The 22,718-nt window shown below is 39.0% G+C and overlaps 2 protein-coding genes across 3 annotated transcripts in view; both read right to left on the bottom strand.

Annotated features, from left to right (window-relative positions):
- The window catches only part of GTF2B (general transcription factor IIB), a 28,684-nt gene extending 13,709 nt beyond the window's left edge, over positions 1–14,975 (bottom strand). The window contains exons 1-2 of the mRNA XM_032218386.1: positions 14,868–14,975; positions 9,526–9,632 (exon numbers count right to left, since the gene is read on the bottom strand). Coding sequence (XP_032074277.1) covers positions 9,526–9,632; positions 14,868–14,884 — 124 coding nt within the window. The 5' untranslated portion in view covers positions 14,885–14,975. The remainder of the gene's footprint in view (positions 1–9,525; positions 9,633–14,867) is intronic.
- Positions 14,976–21,813: 6,838 nt separating this feature from the next.
- KYAT3 (kynurenine aminotransferase 3) overlaps positions 21,814–22,718 on the bottom strand; it is a 29,967-nt gene continuing 29,062 nt past the window's right edge. For both annotated transcript variants that reach the window (XM_032218326.1, XM_032218327.1), the window contains 2 exons: positions 22,538–22,624; positions 21,814–22,009 (listed from right to left, as the gene is read on the bottom strand). In XM_032218326.1, the coding sequence (XP_032074217.1) occupies positions 21,953–22,009; positions 22,538–22,624 (144 nt within the window). In that variant the 3' untranslated portion in view covers positions 21,814–21,952. The remainder of the gene's footprint in view (positions 22,010–22,537; positions 22,625–22,718) is intronic.

Below are 22,718 nucleotides of genomic sequence, written 5' to 3'. Positions count from 1 at the left end.
AAGCACAACCATTGTGATAGTTTCTCATGATGGCATCAACCAACTCCAGAAGTAAATTTATTTTTTTATTTGCTTGGATAATTGATATTTTTAAAGTCTATATTAAGGCAAAAGAATGAGGCTAAAGCATGGTCAGCAAGATGCATTCCTTCCACCATCCTATCATCTTCTTGCAAGCTTATATTGAGATTCATGCTCCCTTTTTGGCTGTTAGCTTTTATGTAAATATTTAAGCATTGTTCCTTTTAAGGCCTACCAGTAACTTCACTTTGAGGCAAACTCTCATTACTGTTTACTGCATCTAAAAAAAGCAAGATGTACTTGAAATTCTGGCATTATATAAATAGAACATTCAGCATAGCTATTATGTAATATTTTTCCACACACATGGGAATGACCTATATGACTCACTTGAGAGAAGTACCCTCTTGTGAATTAGGCACCATTCCTGCCTTAACAATCAACAGTATTGTGACACCAATAACTATGGCCAAATAAGTAAAAGATGGCATAATATATAGAAAGAGCACAACTACATTCAGGATAATGTAATAAATAAGCATGGTGTATGCTTTTAATATTAAAGAAATTTCATATTTCAAGAGGATGTAAAATGTTCTCCTCTAAAAAGGAGGTCATCTACGAAATTATTTGTGGGACTGTGAGAGTTCTTTGTTTTCCAAAGACTGTACATCCCAGTGTAGAAGATAATCATAAAATGCCTTATTGTAGCACACATGTTTCCCAGTAGTAGGATGTTGCCCTGGATTAACTCCACCCTCTTAGGCTTTGCAAGTTGATGTAGCCACGTTAAGTAAGTCTTTGATAATTAGTCCTTATCACAAATAAAAGTCTTTACGTTTGCAAAGTGGCATACAGCACACCCTTTGCCTCATTCCAAAAGGTCTTGTATTTGTTTGGATTAGGTAATGTCTGTGCAGTCGCTTCTTTTCTGGCTACTTCCAAGCTCCAAGCTCTGCACTTAAACAGTGTTTCTTTTGAGCACTCCAACTGAGTTCCCAAAGCAAGATCCAGGAATCAGGATATGCTGGTTACCATCAGGATAAGCTCCCTACCACAGTTTATAGTCTTGTAGTCCTGGCAATTGATTGATAGTCCTCTTGCCTGCTGCCTGTAATAATTATAAATCTGCAGCTTCCTTATATGCTTGCCATTTTCTTACCTCCTTTTCTCCTACATTCCCTCCCACTCTCTATCTATGCTCACTTTTTAAAGTTAAGGGCATGGGTGGAGTGAGGCTGCATCTAGATGTCAGCACATTCCCGATAATGCCTGGGTAAGGTTCAATTAGCCAAGCAGCTGGAACTCCAGCATGGAAGCTTGTGAGAGGGGGGGTGAATAAATGAGCCCCCATCTGCTCTTAGGACATCTGGGACTATAAGACTCTTGGGAAGTAGAGGTAGAAAACATTCTCTCAAATGCAGAGAAGCAATCACAACCTCAATCCTTCACAAGGATCAGAGTTAAAGCAAGAAGAGTATGCCATGGTGGTTCATTGGTTTATTATGAACTGTTTTAAAAACATATTACGTAATCCAATTCTTCAAATGTACAGCAGGATAAAAGAACACTTCAGTTATTTTAAAATGTGGCAATTTAAGTTACTCTGTTGACTGTTACCTGCCTATGCCCTGGTTCTAAGTACAAAATCCATCAGTTGCATAACTCTACTAACTACAGGAATTGTATTTTTCCCCAACCTAAAGTGATGTATTATACAATCATTAAAATATAAAATGATTGAAATTAAAATAAAGCCCAGACTACTAACACTAGAGAGGTAAATAGCTAACATCTTAAGTTAGCTATATTCAGATATCTGATCTTATGTACATCTATTTTTTTATGAAATCAGCCTGGTCAGAGGGCATTTTTCTGTAGGTATGGTTCTATTCTCTTTTTTACAGAATAATAAGGAAAATTTAACAAGTGAAATGATATAATAACTTTCATATTCTCTTGAATCTTTCTTCTTTAGAAGAATATATACAGTTTGTGGAAATAGAGCTGTTGGGAGTTAAAACTGTAGAAAAGATAGTTGAACAATTCATTGTGCATTTCATATAAGACTGCTGCTTTCTTATTTAACAAATGATATTTATTTTCATTTATTTAGAAAATGGCTGCCCACTCACTCACTCTCATCACATCTTACTTTTTAGTGAAGTCAGCCTATTTCACTCTTATTCCTATTTCACTCTTACTCCTTCTCTGAAAATGTTTTTGTTTTTCTGTAATCCATTTTGTAAAGTACTTTAATATATTTCCATCTCTCTTTAATCTTATCTATCTGCATTAGGTCTCTTCCATAATTTCTGGAACATTCTATGTAGCCCCACCTGCTCTCACTCCCTAAGCACTGCTACTCCCTTACAAAAGCTGTAATCAAGTCTCTGAAGCTCCTGAGCCACCTAAAGCAACAGATAAAATTTCAACACCTTTTAAAAAAATATTCCCCAAGCCTTATAAAGATCAATACTAAAAACACAAGAGAATATTCTCCAGCCCAGCAGTTGGTTCTTTATTCTCTAGAGTACAATCATTCCAGTACTCAGAAGATGGCAGCCCAATTTGGCTTCTTTTCCCCTAATACCAAATTTAAGATTATCTCAAACTACATTAATGTAAGAAAATACCTATGAACAAAATTCTACATTTTTATAAGGTTACACAGTGGTCTAAGTAAACACCAAACTTCAAATTTACAAAAATGGAAAACCAAACATTATTTATTCCACTAATCTGAATCATCACAGCATCAAATAGAATCAAATGCACTTTATAACTGTTCTAAATAAGTTTCTGTAACCATGATTTGTTGAACAAGCCAGAACCTGTCTTGTTAGTTAACTAGGTACTCATAATGTTTTGAGCTATTTTTTGTTTCCTTTCCCTGTTAGCTGCTTTTGCATTTCATCCTTGTAGACAGGGCACAAAATACCCCAGTAAATGTCAAGAAAAACAAATTAAGCATCCCTATCCACATTATAATCAGAAAACAGCAACATGTTTTTAAATGTGGCTTGCAATCCTAATACAAAGTACTATTCCTCTTCCTTATCACACTAACTCAGAATTAACAAACCAGTTATGTTTAGTACACCATATGAATCCAAATCTACAACTTTCTCCCATTTCAGTTTAAGATTATGGCTTAGTACCATTTCCATGATTTAGTATTAAACACTTGTTAAACATTTTCTTACCCAAAGAACACTTTTCCAGAACTGAATGTACACATTTGAAATTAAAACTGGCCTATTTTTGAATTGTATTATATTATGATTATTCCAGAGGATAATCCTAACTTACTGTATTTTTCGGAGTATAAGAGGCACCAGAGTATAAGATGCCCAAGGTTTTGAAGAGGCAAATTAAAAAAAAAGTTTTTGCACTCTGCAAACCTCCCAAAAACGCGAAAACAGGCCCGTTTTCCCCCCAAAAAAGGTATGAATAGCCTATAGGGAGCTGGCAGAGTGCTCCTGGGAGGTGCCCCTCCAAAAACAGTCCATTTTTTTTGCAAAAAGGGGCCTGTTTTCTGTCAAAAAAATTGCATGCCCTTTAGGAGGCTTATAGAGTACTCCTGGGGGCAGGGGGGAGGGCAAAATTGAGCAAAAATCGGCCTGCTTTTCACTCATTTCTGCCTTCCCCAGCCCCCAAGAGCTCTCTGAAAGCCTTCTACAGGCTATGTACGGCCATTTTGGTGAAGGGGTGGGGTTTCGGGAGGCAAACAAAATGCTGTATTCAGTGTATAAGACACACCCAGATTTTCAGCCTCTTTTTTGAGCGAAAAAGGTGTGTCTTATATTCCAAAAAATACAGTATGTGCATTCCCCCAAAATGTAGAAAAGTAGAATAAAGAATAAACATGCACAGAAGAACATAAGGAATTCAATTGACCTGACACTGAATGCAGGCTAATGCAATTCATACTAGCAAAACTATAAAACATTTATGTATTTGTTTGTTTATATCCCAACTTTATTATTTTTACAAACAACCCAACACATCTTCCTCCTATTTTTCCCACAATAAAACCCTGCAAAATGAGTTGGGCTGAAAGAGAAAGACTGGCTCAAATTCACTCAGTTGGCTTTCACAGCTAAGGTGGAACTTGAAATTCACAGCCTCCCTCTTTTTGCCTGATACCTTAAACCTCTAGACCCAGGATGGCGAACCTGTGGCACGCGGAGCCATTTGTCAGGGCACGAGAGGCGTTGCCCTGTCAACTGGCCAGAGTTCAGCCTTTTTTAAAGGCATTTTTCGCTCTCCCCAGGCTCCAGAGGCTTTATAGGAGGCCTTCTGGAGTCTTCAGAAGCTTTCCTGAAGCCTCTGGAGTGCAAAAAACTGGCCCTCTGGCCAAACTGGATGTTCGGGAACGGACTTCCGGTTTGCTCATAGGGTGGTTTTTTGCCCTCCGAAGGCTTCAGGGAAGCTCCTGAAGCCTCTGGAGGGCCTCCGGGGGGTGGGGGGAGGCTGTTTTTGCCCTCCCCAGGCTTCTATAAAGCCTCTGGAGCCTAGGGCGGACAAAAAAAGCATACAAAAAATGAGCGTCTCTCATGCACGCATGCACACTGGGGGGGATCACGCGTTGCATTATGGGTGTGGCACACCTACGCACAACCCCCCCTGCGCTCTCCCCCTGATGGCACGTGAGGCAAAAAAGGCTCTCCATCACTGCTCTACACCAAACTGGCTCTCCATTTTTACTTGCGTTTCCTAAAAATAATCTTCCATCATGTCATCATTCAAAAATTTACAACTTTATACTTAGATTTTTGTTTCCTTCCCCCTTAACTGGTAGTTTCTGTGTCAGTAACTACAAGGGTTCTTAATCTGGAAATGAAGGACGAAAAAACCTAAAATATATCCAGCCATAACATTTCATGACTTTATAGTTTCATATTCAAAGTCCATTGCCAAGATCATCTTATTATGTGGAGACCTGGGCAAGATCTGTTAACTTTTATTTACCACTGTGTAGGGGGGGGGGATCATAATTATGTATTTGTTTACAGTGATGACCTAGCAAAATAGATAACTTCATTACCTAAAATAGTTGCCTATACCAGAGGTTTAAAACTTTTTCAGTCCATGGAACCAATTACTTTGGAAAAATCCCAGGACTCTTGACCATGAGGCAAAGCTCTAGTGATCAAATCTGGCTGCTTTTGAGTGAACTTAAAACTTTCTCATAGAACCTGTCATATTCTCATGCACTCTTAAGACTCCAAGCAACACAGCTGAAAAAATCTTAGGCTATAATGCATCACAGCATTCAAACTTCAGTTCACAGAAGTAGCAATTATTTCTGTGAAATGTATATCCAATTCCAATTAATCTTAGACTATTATGTTAACATTCTATACTGTGGATTTCTGCTGGCATCTTTTAATATTTTTTCCCCACTACAAGCACTGAATTGTATTTTAGGAACTTTAAACAGAAAACAATCCCATACAATTTGTTCAAATGTTAAATAGGGAATGTGCTGCCCTCTAATGACTGGCAAAATCACCAGCTCTCCTCTTCAAAAATAAAACTGTAAACACAACTAAAATTAAAAATAAAGAGTAAATCAAAATCATAAAAAAACAAAAAAGCTACCTATGAATATGAACATAAAATAACACAGGCACAGTTATAAAATTAGAATAGCACTGGATTATATTTAAGAGATTAAAGAATAGTAATGTCTGAATCAAGAAAAATCAAATGTTCTTATATGGCAATGTAATTTAGGAAAGAAACACAAATGATTAAGCTATCAAAAGTGCCCTAAGATTTAGGCTACATTCAAAGAAGCCTTATTCTGGGTCAGTCCATATCTAGATAGTGTTATCTAGCTAAACCTACTGAAAGTGGTTCTCTAGAGCTTTAGCAGCAATATTTCTAAATTCTGCTACTTGAGATCCATTTAAATGCCAGAAAGGCCACATGCAAGCTGCCACAAAGTGAAATGTAACATTATTTTAGAAATGAAAGAGCACCATGGTCTTGTTCTTTATGTTGTGTTATGTTACTTTTTTCTATACTATTTCTTAGATTCGCAACTTTATCATAATTTTATAGGATAAAAATGGTGGAAAATGAACTACTAATGATGAATGACATTTCTTTCATCCCAGGAAAAACAGAGCTGAGGAAAAAACCAGCCTCGGCTCAGTCATGAGCCACAGAAGGAGTACTACAAGCACTTGTCCTTGACGTATGACTGGCCATTTAGTAACTGTTTGAAGTTATAACACTCTTCTCCAGAGCCATCTGCAATCCAGTTTTGAAGTTCTGACAGCCACACACATTCTGGGTGCGTTACAACTGACCTGTATTTACGGCAAGTTGCAGCATCCTGTAGCCACATGTACATTCTCCTGGTTTCTGGCAAAATAAAATCCCCATTGGGTACACTGGGTTCCCTTAATGACTGTTATAATTAGTGGACATTTAATAACTACTGTATTCACTTAATGGCTGCCACAAAACAGGTTATAAAACCAGGCAGAGTCCTATGGTGACCTGCTTAAAGACTCACGTGAACCTGTGGTCATGATCAATTATGGTTGAGTTGATTTATACGTCTGTTTACACAGCAATTATCAAACTTCAGAGTATTTCCTTAAAATTGATATGTTATCTTCAACAGGACATTTCAGGTCTTCTCATTTTATGAATACATGTTTGTTCTATCTTTAAGTTACTTTGTTTGCTATGATATGTGAAACTAGCTACTGTTATCCTTCCCCCGCCCATCCCCCAAAGCTACCCAACATCTTCAAAAGAAAAGTGACTTTTTCATTCATATTCCCAACATGCAACATGCAAAATAGCAACATATTAGCAACATGCAAAATTTATCAATCTAGAAATAGAACAGTTAACAGAATTCCAGGATTTTTTTTCTCTACTATATGTTGAACCTCTATCACAACCCAATCATTCCAGGGTCATGTTGTCAATTTATAGAAATAAATCCTGAATCAGATGCATTTTGAATTGCTCTAGATGAAATGAGGATTCCTGCCTTTACAAGTTTTGCAAATCCCTATTCCTATCTATTTCTATTACACAAATGTTATTACATTTCTCTGAAGAGGTTTTGCAATGTAATTTAGCTTAAATCAGTTTTCCCTAACCAATTATTTTACCTGATTAAAGCCATTACATTCATTTTGTACAATACCCCCTAAGACAGCGATGGCAAACCTTTTTTGGTTCGCATGGCATAAGCAGGGGGAGCGCAGGGGGGGTGTCGTGCATGGGTTTGCCGCACCCATAATGCAATGTATGACACCCCCCCCAGCGTGCATGCGCACATGACAGTTGTGACACCCCCCCCCCCAGTTTTTGCATGCTTTTTTTCGCCTTCCCCAGGCTCTAGAAGCTTTATAGGAGCCTGGAGAGGGCGAAAACAGGCTCCCCCCCCCCCCCGGGAGGCCCTCCAGAGGCTTCAGAGTGCAAAAAAAACATCCTATGGGCATACCGAAGTCACTTCCGGGTTGCTTGTAGAGCCGATTTTAGCCCTCCGGAGCGTTCAGGAACCCTCAGGAGGCTCCCCTGAAGACTCCGTAAGACAAAAAAACAACCCTATGAGCAAACTGGAAGTCACTTCCGGTTTGCTCGTAGGGTCATTTTTAGTTCTCCTGAGCCTCCAGGGAAGCCTCCGGAAGGCCCATGAAGGCTCCAGAGGGCTTAAACCGGCCCTACGAGCAAACCGGAAGTCCATTCCTGAACTTCCGTTTTCCCTGTACGGCCAGTTTTTTGCGCTCCAGAGGGCCTCGGGGGGGGGGGAGGCTGTTTTCACCCTCCCCAGGATCCTATAAAGCCCCTGGAGCCTGGGGAGGGCAAAAAATGGCTTTAAAAAAGGCTGGTTTGCCAGCGCACACATGCGTGCTGGCCAGCTGACAGGGCAACACCTCGTGTGCCCTGACAAATGGCTCCGCGTGCCACCTGTGGCACACGTGCCAAAGGTTCACCATCCCGGCCCTAAGAGCTGAATTTACATTTTTAAAGCCTACATTTAAACATGTCTTTTAGAAGACGTCTGCACAAGAGGTCTTCAAACTTTCCAGCTCAGCGGACAGGTGGATGTGGCAGTAGTAGCAACAGCGTGGGGAGGAAGAGAGGATGGTTTCACACATGCAGTTTTCACAAATGCAGTTTTGTGCACATGTGTGCTGGGCACTAATTCCACAGCCCAGTTCCGAGCAAGCTGCAGCCCGGCACCAGCCCATGGACTGGGCGTTGAGGACCCCTGGTCTACACTATATGCAACCTTTTTAACCCACTGACTACTAAGGTGTTACTATCTGATATTATTTACTTCTCCAGAAGTTTATAATCAATCTGTACTTGTGTCTATAAATTGTGAACAAACAGAAGACTGACTAACTTTTTTGTTATACAATAAAAACAAAATCGCAATATAATATGCCTGCAGAGATATAACAATATAATGCAGAAGCAAATATTCGAGCTAGAACCCCAAGTCCCTAAAAATCCCAAATTCATTTTATTTAAACTACTTAAATCCCAGGGAAACCTTACAAAGAATTCTTCAAATTCTGAACTGCTACTACAAATGTACACAATTTAATATTTTCAGGAATTGAATTCTTTAGATAATAGGAACAATTAAGGGTTCAGTATTTTTCTATATCTAAATATTCCAGAAATAATTGAAGGTGTCCCAGAAAAGAAGGGAACTGTGACCTTTGAAACCTCTACAAGTTATCATTAAAAAGACCCTGCTTGCAATAGTCTCTGATTGATTTAGCCAAATGATCATGAATGCAAACTTCAACCATAGGCAAAAGAGAACCTTTTGATAATCTTGCCAGCACCAAGGGTTCAAAATTTTAAAGTACCTCTTTGGCTTATCTGTGAAGCTGGCTAGAAACCAGCATAGTTGAGAAAGCACTGATTTATATTGAAAACTTAATTGTGATTTGCAATAAACTTGCAGTCCTATTAGAATTACAAATCAATGTCAAAAATAGTTCCATGTTAAATGCCATCATGCAAACTGTAGAATTCTTATGGTCCTGAGCAACTCAGAAAGGTTGCTCAGGAGTATTAGAAAAATCTACAATTCAGAAAACGCTACAACTGTTTTTCTGTCCTACAAGGGAGGGGGGAGAGCTAAAATGTAGATACAAATGCTGTAAGATTTACATTAAAGGTAAGGCTAAGTATATGTTTTTGTTGCCACAAGTTAGCAAGTTCTCAAGCAATTTAATGCAAGAGACAGTAATAACAGAAGAACACAATTTTTAAAACTGCTCTTTTAGTATTCTTTGAGTACTTAGTAACATAAATCACTTGCATAAACATTTGCAGGCAACTCATCTATTAATTAATGAGTATGGAAGTTTACTCAGAACTGTTTGAAAAGTGCAGTGATTAATAATAAATATACATTTACCATTTTAGTCTTTTGAGAAAATTATGAAACATTAAGAATATGAAAACACAGAAGAATTAAATATATAATATATAATTACTCACCTACTACAAGTCCACATTCTGGACAAATCATGTCTCCAGCTCTATAATCTTCTACCAAAATGGAATCTGGGTGGTTTGGACATGTCACTCTAGGCAGAACGTCCAAGCTTTAAAAAAATATAATTAAATTTTATATGACAATTTATAGTAAATAGCACATGTTTTACTTAATTTCTAAATCATTCATGTCTAGTGCTTTGGGAAAACTCATTTTAAATGAAATTCACAACTATGTCTGATATCATTTGCTAAAGTATTATATAAACCAGCCTTTTCCAACTAATGTTTTTCAGAAATGTCAAGACTACTGTTGCCATCCATTATCACCAGCCATTGCTTCATGGAATTGCCATTAGCAAAACCGGAAGTGGGGCAGAGAAAGGACGGATGATCTGGTTCAATACTATGAAGCTACATAAATGCAGTTTATGCAGTTTTTAAAATTATGAAATATGAAATAAGTATTTAATTTAACTAAAAGTCACATATATCCCTGAATGGGAAATAGAAATTATGTAAAATTGGAGACTCATATATAGCTAAACTAATCAAACTGATAAGAAGTTGCTTGTTGGTTATTTTAAAAAATACTCCATTTTTTACCGAATATATTGGAAGTGGAAGCACTACTCAAGAATATGAATTTATCATACTAGATAGTGTATGCCCTGTTAAATTCCTGATTTTTTTTTTTCATTCAACAGACATTTCTACAATTATAGGTTGTCCTTGACTTATGGCTATTTATTTAACAACTGTTCAAAGTTACAATGGTACTGAAAAAAGTATAGTCCTTCCATTTACAATTGTTGCATCACCATGGTCATGTGATCAAACTTCAGAGGGCTTCTGAGAAGCAAAGTTAAGGGAGGAAGCTGGATTCATATAAAGATCATGGCAAAAAGGTCATAAAATTGGACTATTCATTTAACCACATCAATTAGCATTAAAAATTATGGTCAATTGTAGATATAAGTCAAGGATTACTTACACATATCTATAGAACTACCATCAACAACTTTAAAATAATCCCATATGCAGCATTGTAGCCTCTTTTTCAAAACCAATTGCTTCAAATTCAATTAACAGGGGTACAATGATTAATTATTAAAAGAAGTACCTTAAACATATTCTCATTTTATGTTTGTAATCTACTGAGTAAGCTATATTTTACATGAGAAAAATGGAAATCAGATCACTTCACTTTAATATAAGAGTTATTCTACATTAAGGCTGTATATTTCAACAACGATTTTGGCTAAAGGTATTAAAGGGAAGAACAGCCTTTTGTCATATCTGTTAGCGATTCTAAAATTTAATCTTTGTGTAGGTTCTTTGAAATAAGTCCATGATATAAACAATATGAACATGGTATTAGCTACTCTTGCATGTAATGAGTAGTCAGAATTCTGGAGGGTTCAAACTTATTCATAAACAGTATATTCATTGTCCAATTTCTCTCCTTTAATCTTCTTGTCACTAAGAAAATAAAAAAACAAAACAAAATCCAGCTACAAGATGAAATGTTACCAATACATAAAAAGGTCTCCTGGCTCCCCTGGATGCTTTTAAGCAGGTAAGCTACTACAATACCAACTTCAGGTTGCTTTATTTTTGCAAAACAAAATATGCTTTTATTCATCCTACTAAAATCATATCAAAGAAAATTACATTCAGTATTTTTGTTAACTTTATTGGTATCTGAATTCAAAACCATGTTTTCCTTTATGGATATATAAATGCCATTTCCCAATATTTGGAATCTGGAAATAATATTCAAAAACTAAGTTAAGAATACTAAAAGACTAATGATAGAAAAAATGTACTTTTAATTCTGTTGTTGTATGCATCTTGGAAATAGCACAAATACATAAAACCCAAAACAAACCCAATTTAATCTTTTGGAAGGAAATGGGGACTGAAAATAAGAGCTAGCCTCATTTGGCCTCTGGCTTCTGGAAATATCATCAGCAAGAGTAAATTAGTAGGAGAATAACACATACAAAATGATCTGTTTCACATTACTAATCTAAGCAAATTGCTGAAACTACTATCTTCAGTCAAGATGCTAAGAAAAAACAGAGCATCTGCTATGTTGCCTAACAATGAATTTTATAGATGTGAAATTCGAAAGTGCTTGACAAAAAAGCAGAATCGGAAGTAATCATAAAACTGTCAGTACTCTTAACAAGGAGCTCCCTGGAAACATTTTGAAGATAAACCATAATGTTCTTCAACAAATATATATTTACCTTTAACTGATTCCTCCCTTGGACAGCAAGGGAGTTAGTCAACTTTTTTTATATATGACAATTTATTGGAACACTTTTTCCCTGATCCTAGTGAGCCTACTAACTTAAAATTTAATTTAACTTCAATCACAACCCCAAAGTTGTGTCATATTGGAAAACATACATCTCCTATAACAGATTTGAAATTACAAACACTTATGCATACTCATGAATGTACATGGAAAGGAACCCAACAATGTTGTGACCATGGCCCTAACTATGCAAGCCAAACTTTTAAATCAGTTTAATTAATTCTAATGTAAGCAGCTGTTTTCCCCATTCATCTGGAGAACACTGAGTTGGAAAACACTGGGGAATATAAGTCAAATCCTATACTAGTTTATGTCCTGTATACTAGCTTCATATTTATTGCCAAGCTGAATTTAAACTTTTAAATAACCACACTGTATTAAGAACCATTTGCTTCAATGTTACCATTCCTGAAGGTAAATCTGCTCACAAGACATGCAGAAAAATGTGAGAGACAGAACCTCTTAGTTACTGTTCCATTACTCTGAAATATTCCCTTAATTAAATTCAGCAATTCTCCTTACCGGTGTCTTCTGCCAGTAAAGACTATTGTGGGTCTTAGTTTTGCTATACATTTCCTTGCTAGCAGTCTTAATCTGCTCTTTTTATACCTTGGTGCTGTTAGGCTGTATTATATGCTCACTGCTACTGCTTTAGAAATACAGTAGTTAATTTAGGAATACAGAACATCTTTTATAAAAAGAATTGATATATTGGAGCATATACTTCAAAGCATTATTGATAGTTGACTGCTAGGATTTTTTTCAGAGACCTAGCAAGAGCAAGTAGGTTATTTTTAAAAAAATTATTATTACTAAGCTATATCACTCTTCTCCCGTTTAGAAGAATATCAAAGTATTGATTAATAAAGTTCACTTCCTTCTCCTTGTATCAAACTTTTTCAACAACTCTACACATTTATTATTAATTAATAAAAATAACATACAATACTGGAGAAGATATTTGTAAAACTGTTGCTTAATTAACTTGTCTTTTTTTATCCAAGTAAAAACAAAAAACTTTCAGTCATTCAGTTTACTGAAACTAAACTTATGACTTTAATCTAGATTTTAGAGACAACCTGTAATTCAAAACACAGGTTAGCAATTATTGGGAAAGACTGGTATTTTTTTAAAAAAATGAAAATAAAATTTTATTTTATCCCACCTTTCCTATTTTTATAAATAAGTCAAAGCAGTAAATACACACAATACTCCTTCCTCCTTCTATTTTCCCCACAAAAGCAAGCTTGTGAGGTGGACTGGGCTAAGGGAAAGTGATTGGCCCAAAGTCATACAGCCAGTTTTTGTGGCTAAAACAGGACTAGAAGATGGGACTAGAACAAACTAGCTTTTATTTATCTATCAATTATTCTTAGCTTGAAAACTAAACCAATCAGACAGTTAAAAACATAAAGCTGGCTAAGATTCAAAACTAATAACCCAAAGTCAAATATTCCTATGATGCACTGGCAAATTATACCATGACATTTTTTTTCTGCATCTAAAAGCAACATTACAAATGGCAATGAAAATTATATCTGCAGATGTTTAAAATAAGCCTCCTGTTGTTTTAGAGATGAATTTCTTCCGGCATTAATTTTTAGAACTGTCAGAGAAACTTGTTCATATAATTCAGGGCTGCATTTCTTAAAACATTTTTTTCTCTCAGGACCCCTTTCCATTTTTAAAAAGCATGGAGGATCACCAAAGAGCCTTTGCCCTTTGCTTATATGAATCACATTTATTTTTAGTATATTAAAAATTAAATGTGATTCATTCATTTGCCACTAACAATTGTTCTGATGGTATTTTAATATTGTGTTATTTTTCTACACAGGCTGAGAAAGAATTTTGATTTTGGTGGCTCCTAATGGGACCCCCAGGAATAATATAATCACACTTTAAGAAATGCCAATTAAGAGGTTTCTCAAACTTCTAATTTTGGTGTTCCCAAAAGGTCACGAACACCTGAGAAAGGAGGCACTTTTCTCTAAACCAGACTTGGGTTCACACAACCAAACGAGGCACTGGCAAAACCAGCTCCCCTACTTAATAACTTGGTACAAGTCGGCTTCTGAGTGGGGGGGGGGGGCAGTTTACCAAGGAAAAACTGGATTGAGTTTGACAATGTATAAATAATAACTCTTTGCGAGAGAAAGGACTCCCCCCCCCCGCTTTGAGTTGAACAATTGGGTCACCTCAAAATGTCAAACACCTGGATGAACTACAGTGAACATCCCCTTCACACGTTATTCCTCGCCACATTCCCCCACCACAAACATTCACTTTATTCACGGGAAGTCAGGCGGGATCCCATTTACCGTCTGAGAATAGACTAGAGAATATAATTCTTTATTGCCCAAGTGTGACTGGACACCACAAGGAATTTGCCTTTGGTGCCTATGCTCTTAAGGCACATGAGGAGAATAAAATACATTCGTCAAGAATCATAAGGTACAACACCTCATGGCATGAGTATGAGCGGAGCGCTACGCCGCAAAATGGAAGGAAGGCGATAGGAGAGGAATGGCGGCGACTTTTCTTTTAATAAGGGCTTTTTTTTAAAAAAAAGAAAGATATGCCTTTTTGCTCCGTCGGCCGATTCGGTCCCAGCGACGGGGCTGCTTAATGCGAGGGAGCGCCTCAGCAAGGGCGGTAGAGAGGCGGCGAGAAGAAGGGGGGACGACGAGAGAGGCTTGGAAAACGGGGAGCCTATTAAGGCTTTTTTGGGGGGGGTCTCAAAGAGCTAAAAAAAAGGCAAGAGGAAAAGCCGGGGAGGGAGCAGAAGGCGAGGAAAGACGGGGCGAGAACTGGCTCGGAAAGCCATAAAGGGAAGATGCTCCTCAGCAAGTCAAGGGAGGCCGAGTCTAAGAGGAGCTCCAGCGGCAGCCACGGCTCCTCCCGGTCCCCCCGGACACCTTTCACCCGCCCGCCCGCCACCGCCCTCCCTTTAAAACCCGATGTCAAGGCTCCCGAACTACACAGAGCCTCCCCACCGGAGGCACCTTCCCCGACTGACCGGCTGGTGGACGCCATCTTGCTTCCTCCTCATCGACTCCAGCAGGCAGAGTGACGGGTTTCCTTTTAAGCCCGAAGCTCCGGTGGGCGGGAACTCGCCGAGGCCTCGTCGACGGAAAGCCGCGTGGGTCAAAAAAGCAAACGCCCGCGCTTTCTTGGCTTCTTCCGCGGGAGGAGGGAAGAGGAGAGGCGGTGCCATCCCCCCCCCCAGTTCTGTTTTTAAAAAAGGAGGGAAGCGTATTTGCAAGAAAGTGTGGTTGGTTTAGGCCGGCGGGATTTAAATTCCAGCAAAGATGTTTTATACTCCTGTTGCATAGTTGTAACTTTTACTGCAACCAATTTTGGTCACTGTACAAATAAAAAGATGTTGAGGCTTTGGAAAAGGTTCAGAGAAGAATAGCTATGATGATCAAAGGCCTGGAGACTAAACCCTATGAAGAACGGCTGCAGGGTTTGGGTTTGGCTACTCCAAAAAAAAAAGAATTAGAGGTGACATGATAGCAGTATTCCAGTGTTTGAGGGGCTGCCCCAAAGAAAAGAGGGTTAAGGCACCAGAGGGCAGGACAAGAAACAATGGTTGGTGCAGTGGTTAAATGCAGCACTGCAGGCTACTTCAGCTGACTGCAGTTCGGCTGTTCAAATCTCACCGGCTCAGGGTTGACTCAGCCTTCCATCCTTCCGAGGTGGGTAAAATGAGGACCCGGATTGTTGTTGGGGGCAATATGCTGACTCTGTAAACCGCTTAGAGAGGGCTGAAAGCCCTATGAAGCGGTATATGTCTAACTGCTATTGCTATTGCTAACTAATGAAAGAGAGATGCAATCTGGAATTAAGGAGAGACTTCCTAACAGTGAGGACAATTAACCAGTGGAACAGCTTGCCTCCAGAAATCTGGGTGCTCCATCACTGGAGGTTTTTAAGAAGAGGCTGGACACCCTGGACAGTCACCTATCTGAAATGGTATAGGTCCATGATGGTGAACCGAAGTGGCACACGGAGCCATGTCGCCTGGCATGTGTGGCATTGCCTGTTCCTCTTCTGGCACGCATGTGGCAACAATCACCTGGCCTTCGTGCATACGGCAGTGCCAGAAACTGGAAGAGCTGGTCTCCCTTTTCCGGCAGGAGCCTGTGCGCCAGCCAGCTGATCATTGCGCGTGCACACACGCCAGTAACCGGAAGTCTAGATGGCCGGGGTGCATTCGCACACCAGAAACTGGAAGTTCATTTTCCGGCATGCGCATGCCCCCTGGGCACTTCCTCTTCCGGGTTGTGACCTCCGACAAGCACGTACCCGCGTGTTACCTTTTCGCCATCATTGCTATAGATTCTCCTGCTTGAGCAGGGGGCTGGACTAGACGACTTCCAAGGTCCCTTCCAACTCATTCTATCTATGGGTAATACTGGTGGTATTTTCTTGTGCATTGCATAGAGTAATGGGACTACAGCGTTTGAGTGCTGTTTATTAAACCCAAGCAATAAAAGAGCAAAAGCGAATTGGAAGATGGGAGGTGGGGGGAGAGACTCCAGCTTAATTTATCCACTAACATAAAGTTCCTTATAGAATATACTGTGTCTGTATCGGTGGGTTTCAAAAATTGTTCAAACCTACTCTGTGGGTGTGGCCTCCTTTGTGGGAGTGGCTTGCTGCCCATGTGACCGGATGGGAGTGGCTTGCCGCCCATGTGACCGGATATGAAGATGTCGACACTTGTCAGAACCACCTTAAATTACCTCACACACAGCACAGGCATGCATAAGAATAGGATGTAAACTTGTTTTTTAAAAGGCATCTTTGGTTTGCGTTAAAACAATTTCAACACACGCAATGTTCTGATTGCACCACAAATGCAGTAGTCATCCTTACCTTTCACAGAGGCACTGAGTGTTATGAGCATGATAGTGTAGAATAATCATATCCAAGGACCAGTGGTGGGTTTCAAAAATTTTGGGAACCTCTTCTGTAGGTGTGGCCTGCTTTCCGGGTCCACTGGTGGAACCTGTTCTAACCAGTTCGGTAGATTTGACGAACCAGTTCTACCGAATAGGTGCAAACTGGTAGGAACCCACCTCTGGTCTGTATGTATGTACGTATGTGTGCATAGTGTCTATGATGAGAGTTTTTGACTCCTGACAATTGCCCGGACAAGCCTGCAGTTTTCTTAGCATGATTTCAAAAGTGGTTTTCCTCCTTCCTAGAGCTTAGAGAGAATGACTATCCCAAAGCAACCCAGATGGTTTGTGGGTTCTAGGGTCCCTGGGACAGGACTAGAACTCACAGAAATAATATTTGGGATTTGAGCATGGGTACCATCCATAGACAAGATTTTATTTGACATGTAAACACCATGCTATTCCATTATACCTTCCATGGGTGAAACTGAAGTCAATACTGAATTTTATTCTCCTTGCCACTCTTACAGAAACCTATTTATGTATCCATTGGTAGTATAATGGGATGGCTATTCTGGAGTTTAAAAAAAACCACATTTGCTCCCATTCTGTAAAACTTAGGTCAAAGTTCACCAGGCGCAATGAAAGTCACACCTATTCACTGTTAGTGAAAATGCATCCATTGATAGGGCATGCTACCCAAAGATATGCAGGATAACATTAATTCTGAGAATACATATTTATTTCCTGCCTTTTATTATTTTTACAAAAAACTCAAGATAGCAACAAACACATTCAACGTTACTTCCCTCCTCCTATTTGAAGACAGTTGAACTGAGAGAAAGTGACTGGCCCAAAGTCACCCAGCTGGCTTTCATGGCTAAGATCAGATTTGAACTCACAGTCTCACGCTTTCTAGACTAATGCCTTAAGCATTAGACCAAACAGACTCTCACACACATAGGAACACATGCAAGATTTATCTTGTTGCCCTTGTGATTTATTTTATTTATTTATTTTGCCATTTTGGTGATAGAATTAGCTAGGAACATATACAACTGACCTTAGACCAGGGGTGTCAAACTCATGGCTTCACGGCGGCATCACGTGACATATTGTGACTTTTTTTCCCTTTGCTAAACTGGACGTGGCCAGCGCATGATGCATCCGGCGGGGCTGTGAGTTTTGACAGCCCTTGCCTTAGACGCAAGACAGAATAAATGCATAGTGTTCTGACCCAGCCTTCACAAGCAATGAGAAACTGCTTACTCATGAGTAACACAACCCCTTTTTTATTTAAGTCGGGGTAGCAATAGTCTGTTTATGTTGGACAAACAAAACCAAAATTAACGAGTCACAAATGAAAGTCTTTTCCCCTTCTAAAAACAGGACAGGAATAGTCTCTGTTCAAATCAGCCGAGGCAAATTCACTCCGTTATTTCCCAGCAGGGAGATTCCATTGGCACTTCAAATACAGAGCAATTAATCCCAACAAACTTGGTTCTGGTAAAGGAATCCGATGTGATTGATGTATGCTGGAAAACGAACAGTTGCCTGCAATAATCACCCACTCCCAAACCCCTACTATTTATTTCCCAGCCAGGAAGGGCCCGGCATTTATGTCTTTTTTTTCCTGAGAGCCGGCTTATTGCTTTCCGTTGCTCTCCTCTCCTTCCCTCTCTACGCAGATGTGCATCTTGGATGGGACCCATCTGTCCCTCCCCCATTCAGCTCAGGCCCCAAAGACAGTTGCCTCTCCACCTGGGGGAGTGCAGAAGGCCCCGGCTCTGCATTTGCCTCTGATCTTGCTTCCTCATCAGAGCCTTCCAAAGGCTCAAAAGCCCACCCAGGCTCCCCCTCAACCTCATCTGACTGCTGCTAACTCTGCTGGCAGCCGACGGGCCACAACACACAGTTGTAATGATACGGTGCAGGTTAATGCATTGAAAGTAAGCTTCATTTAACTAATTTCTGTGTACATATGCATATGCGGCTTCTGAAAGGTCTGCAGTCCTGTGCATTTTGTAAGAAGAGCACATGGGAAATAACTTCCAAGTACAGAAGAACAGATGTGCTGTCTAAATTAGGCAACAACTAGTTGCTCAGAAGGAACAGGACAATCAAGCCAGAGGAGGGAGGATTCTTGTACAATGAGAGATGCTTCCTATAATGGGGATTACACCTCCCCTCATTCAATTCTCTGGAAAGTGGCACATGGTTCCCCACATGCTTAGTCTATATCAGTGATGACTAACTTTTTTGTCGTTGGGTGCTGAAAGCGCGCATGTGCACATGCAACAGCACACCCACATGCCCGTACCAATAATGCAATGCATGTGCGACAACACCCCCACCCCCACCCCCCATGCGCTGCTTCCAGGTTGGTGCAGGCCTTCTGGGCTAAAAATGGGGCGTGGGGGCACTGCGTGAGCCCCAAAATGCAATGCGAGCGTGCATACGCTCCACCCCCCGTACATGTGGCCCATGCATGCACCTGGTCCCCCACGCATGCGTGGCAGAGACCCGAAGCCCAGCTGGCCAGCGGGAGGTGCGCACGTACGTGCAGTGGAGCTGGGCTGGGGCGACGGCTGGCATGCCCGCAGAGAGGGCTATGCGTGCCACCTGTGGCATGTGTGCCACAGGTTCGCCATCATGGGTCTATATGCTTCTGTGCTGGCATTGGTAAATACTTTTGCTGGGGTTCCTGCTGTACAATCTGCTTTCCATATCCTCTTGAAGGCTAACAAGGGAATCATCCTGTCATGTGGGAAATTGCTAAGCCTTAGCAATCAAACTGAGCTAGATAACAATGCTGTGTATGATACACAGCCAGTTTGGTGCGATTGTGAAAGATGCTGGCCTACAAGTCAGGAGACTATGAGTTCTAATCCCACTTTAGACATGAAAGCCGGCTGGGTGATTTTGGGTTCGTCATTCTCAGCCCAATCTTACCTCACAACGTTGTTGTTGCAGAGAAATAGGCAGAAGTACTAGGCATGTTTGTTTACATTTTAAAAAGCAAAATACAAATGTAAGAACAATAGTAATATTACGAAACTACTTTACCATATGTTCCCAATTTTTTCCTTAGTCATGTTATTTTTCATCTTTAGTTAAACAAGAACATTAAGAAATCCACTCTTATCTGTTATACTTCTTTCTTAGATTTCTTATGTTTTTGCACGTTTATAAAATCAATGAAAACAATCAGGTAAGATTTATGACTAAGCAGTTTTAGTGATTTCTTAAGTAAATCAATTTTCCATTTCATAAAATTAGTTGACAATTCTTAACAGGTTCTCCAAGAATATTAGAACACAAAATGTTAATCATTGGAAACAGCCAGTTATGACAGATGACACATCTCATTTCATGAACTTAAACAAGATCTTAAACAAGGACTTACCTAATTTACACAAGATGGGGAGATGAAAAACTCAGATTCTAAAGTAAACTGGCTTCTTTTTTCTAAAACAATTCATTATATTTCTTTTACATTCTTTCTATCACATTATTAGATTTATGTATTAGAATTATATCTGCATACATACCGTATTTTTCAGACTATAAGACGCACCGGAGTATAAGACACACCAAGATTTTGAAGAGGTAAATTTTTTTTAAAAGTTTTTGCATTCTGCAGACCTCCCAAACCCTCTGCATACCTCGTTTTTTGTGAAAAACGGGGCATGCAGAGAGTTTGAGAGGCCTGCAAAGTGCTCCTGGGGGCTGGGGGGGGGGCCAAAACCAGAAAAAAAACAGCTTTCCCCCCAAAAAAGGGTATGCATAGGCTTTGGGAGGCTTGTAGGGTGCTCCTGGGGACAAAAACAGGCCAAAAAAGGGGTCCATTTTTTGCAAAAACACTGGGCATGCATAGGCTTTGAGAGCTTGCAGAGTGCTCCTGGGGGCTGGGGGGGGGAAATGTGGGAAAAACAGCCCGTTTTTCATTTGTTTTTGCCCTCGCCAGCCCCAAGGAGCACTTTGCAGGCCTCCCAAAGCCTATGCACGCCCATTTTTTTTAAGGGGGTGGGGTTTCAGGAGGCCAAAAATACTGTATTTAATGTATAAGATGCACCCAGATTTTCACCCTTTTTTGGTGGAAAAAGGTGCCTCATACTCAGAAAAATATGGTATTTTATTTATTAACTGTTTATGTAACAATTATGTACATTTATGTATTGTTATGTAACAATTATGTACTTTGATTTCTATCCTGATGACCTCCAGAATTCTCCATTATAAATGTCAGAACCTCCAGTAATCCTGGCTTTTACAATCTGGAAAAATTAATATTTCCTAATATTTTGAAGGTTCAACTTGTAGAATTCTGTCATGGTATTGGGAAAGAAGCTAAAAATGAATGGCTGGCAATTTACTATTAAACTGTATAGGTGCAGTTTTACTTGTTTAGGGGAAACACTGAACAGAACTTTATTTTACAAATGCTAGTGCCAACCTAATTTATTCCTATTTCATGTATGAATAAATATACAACAAATAATACATGAAAATATGCTGTACTCTTTGCTCAAACACAAAAAGAGATTAAAAACTAGTTTACGGCAATACAAGATGTTTAAAAAAGAGTGCTCTATAGCAAAGTTAGCATGGCACTTGGAGATATGAATATTTTGCCATTTTGCCGTCTCTTCTTCTATTTGCTGGGAATCCTGTCCAGGTGTTCATAACAAAATTTCTCAGCATTTGTACAAAGAGGCAGAGATAATGTTTACTGTATTCTCTATTGCCAAATACCAGTTTATGCTGACATTTTGGAATGAAGAAAGACAAAAAGAAACTATCCGCCATGCAATAAAACCAGAATAGCTTTTGCCAGCCAGTATAATGGAACACAGTAACTTAAAATCCAAGTGTTTCTCAAAGTTGGCAACTTTAAAACATGTGGACTTCCAGAATTCCCCAGTCAGGGAGTTGAAGTCCTAAAAGTTGTCTTACAGTTGCCAAGTTCGAAAACACTGCTTTAGAATAATATTTAGATATTTTACTGAAGAATATTAAAAATTAGAAGTCTACTGATTTTTTTTTTAAAAGCTATTGATTTGGAGGATAACAATATCAATATTTTTTTTCAATTATTAATGCTAAATATCCAGCAGATGGCAGCATACTGCAATCTTAAAAAAATAATTTGTTGGGTTGGGTTTTTTCCCCTTTTGGATGATTTATTTCTAAGTCATTGTTTCTTCCAATTCTTCAGAATCATTTCTGCCGCATCTAATGTGCTGTCTTTCTGCCAAGAAAGAATGCCATAAAGGTTAAAATCAACTCATTCATGATGTAAGATATTAAAGAGCAGGGGGAGGGGAGTGATTTGGTTATAGTATTAATATTATTATTAATAATATTAATAATATAATAATATTAATAATTAATAGTATTAATAATAGTATTAATAATGTCATCTTTATAACAAACCAGTAATTCAGTTTATTCGTGATAAATAAATGGTTGCCAATGATCCAGCTATTACTCAAGGAATCAGCAGCAATATGCACATTCTCAAATGGAGTCATGAAAAATAGAAATTTACTAGTAAGATAATGACCACATTCAACAGTCTATTCCTGAAAAGTCTTCCATATTCAAATGAGTACTTTCACATCAAAACAGCATTTTGTTTCCAAGCATCATTTTTTGACTTAGAAAAAACACAAGGTAAATTTGATGTGGAAATAATAGTAGCAGTATTTTAAAATCTCATGGTTAAATTAGGAGGAGGGGAGGAAATTATGTAAGATCAATAGACTGTAGAATTTACCTTGATGAAGCAAAAGCGAATATATTTTTCAAATTGACCTTTGGTTTCTGGGCCACAAAATGGACTCAGAGGAATAGCTGACAGTTTCTGAAAAAATTAAATAGAATTAATTACAAGCTTACAGGACATTAAAAAGGATTTTTTATGTGGCAACTATTTAAATGAAGTTTTTGGATGTTGC

Source organism: Thamnophis elegans, chromosome 5, assembly GCF_009769535.1.
Source record: "Thamnophis elegans isolate rThaEle1 chromosome 5, rThaEle1.pri, whole genome shotgun sequence".
Classification (NCBI taxonomy): domain Eukaryota; kingdom Metazoa; phylum Chordata; class Lepidosauria; order Squamata; family Colubridae; genus Thamnophis; species Thamnophis elegans.
The sequence above is the reverse complement of the archived record's forward strand: the minus strand, read 5'-3'. Positions and strand labels throughout refer to the sequence as shown.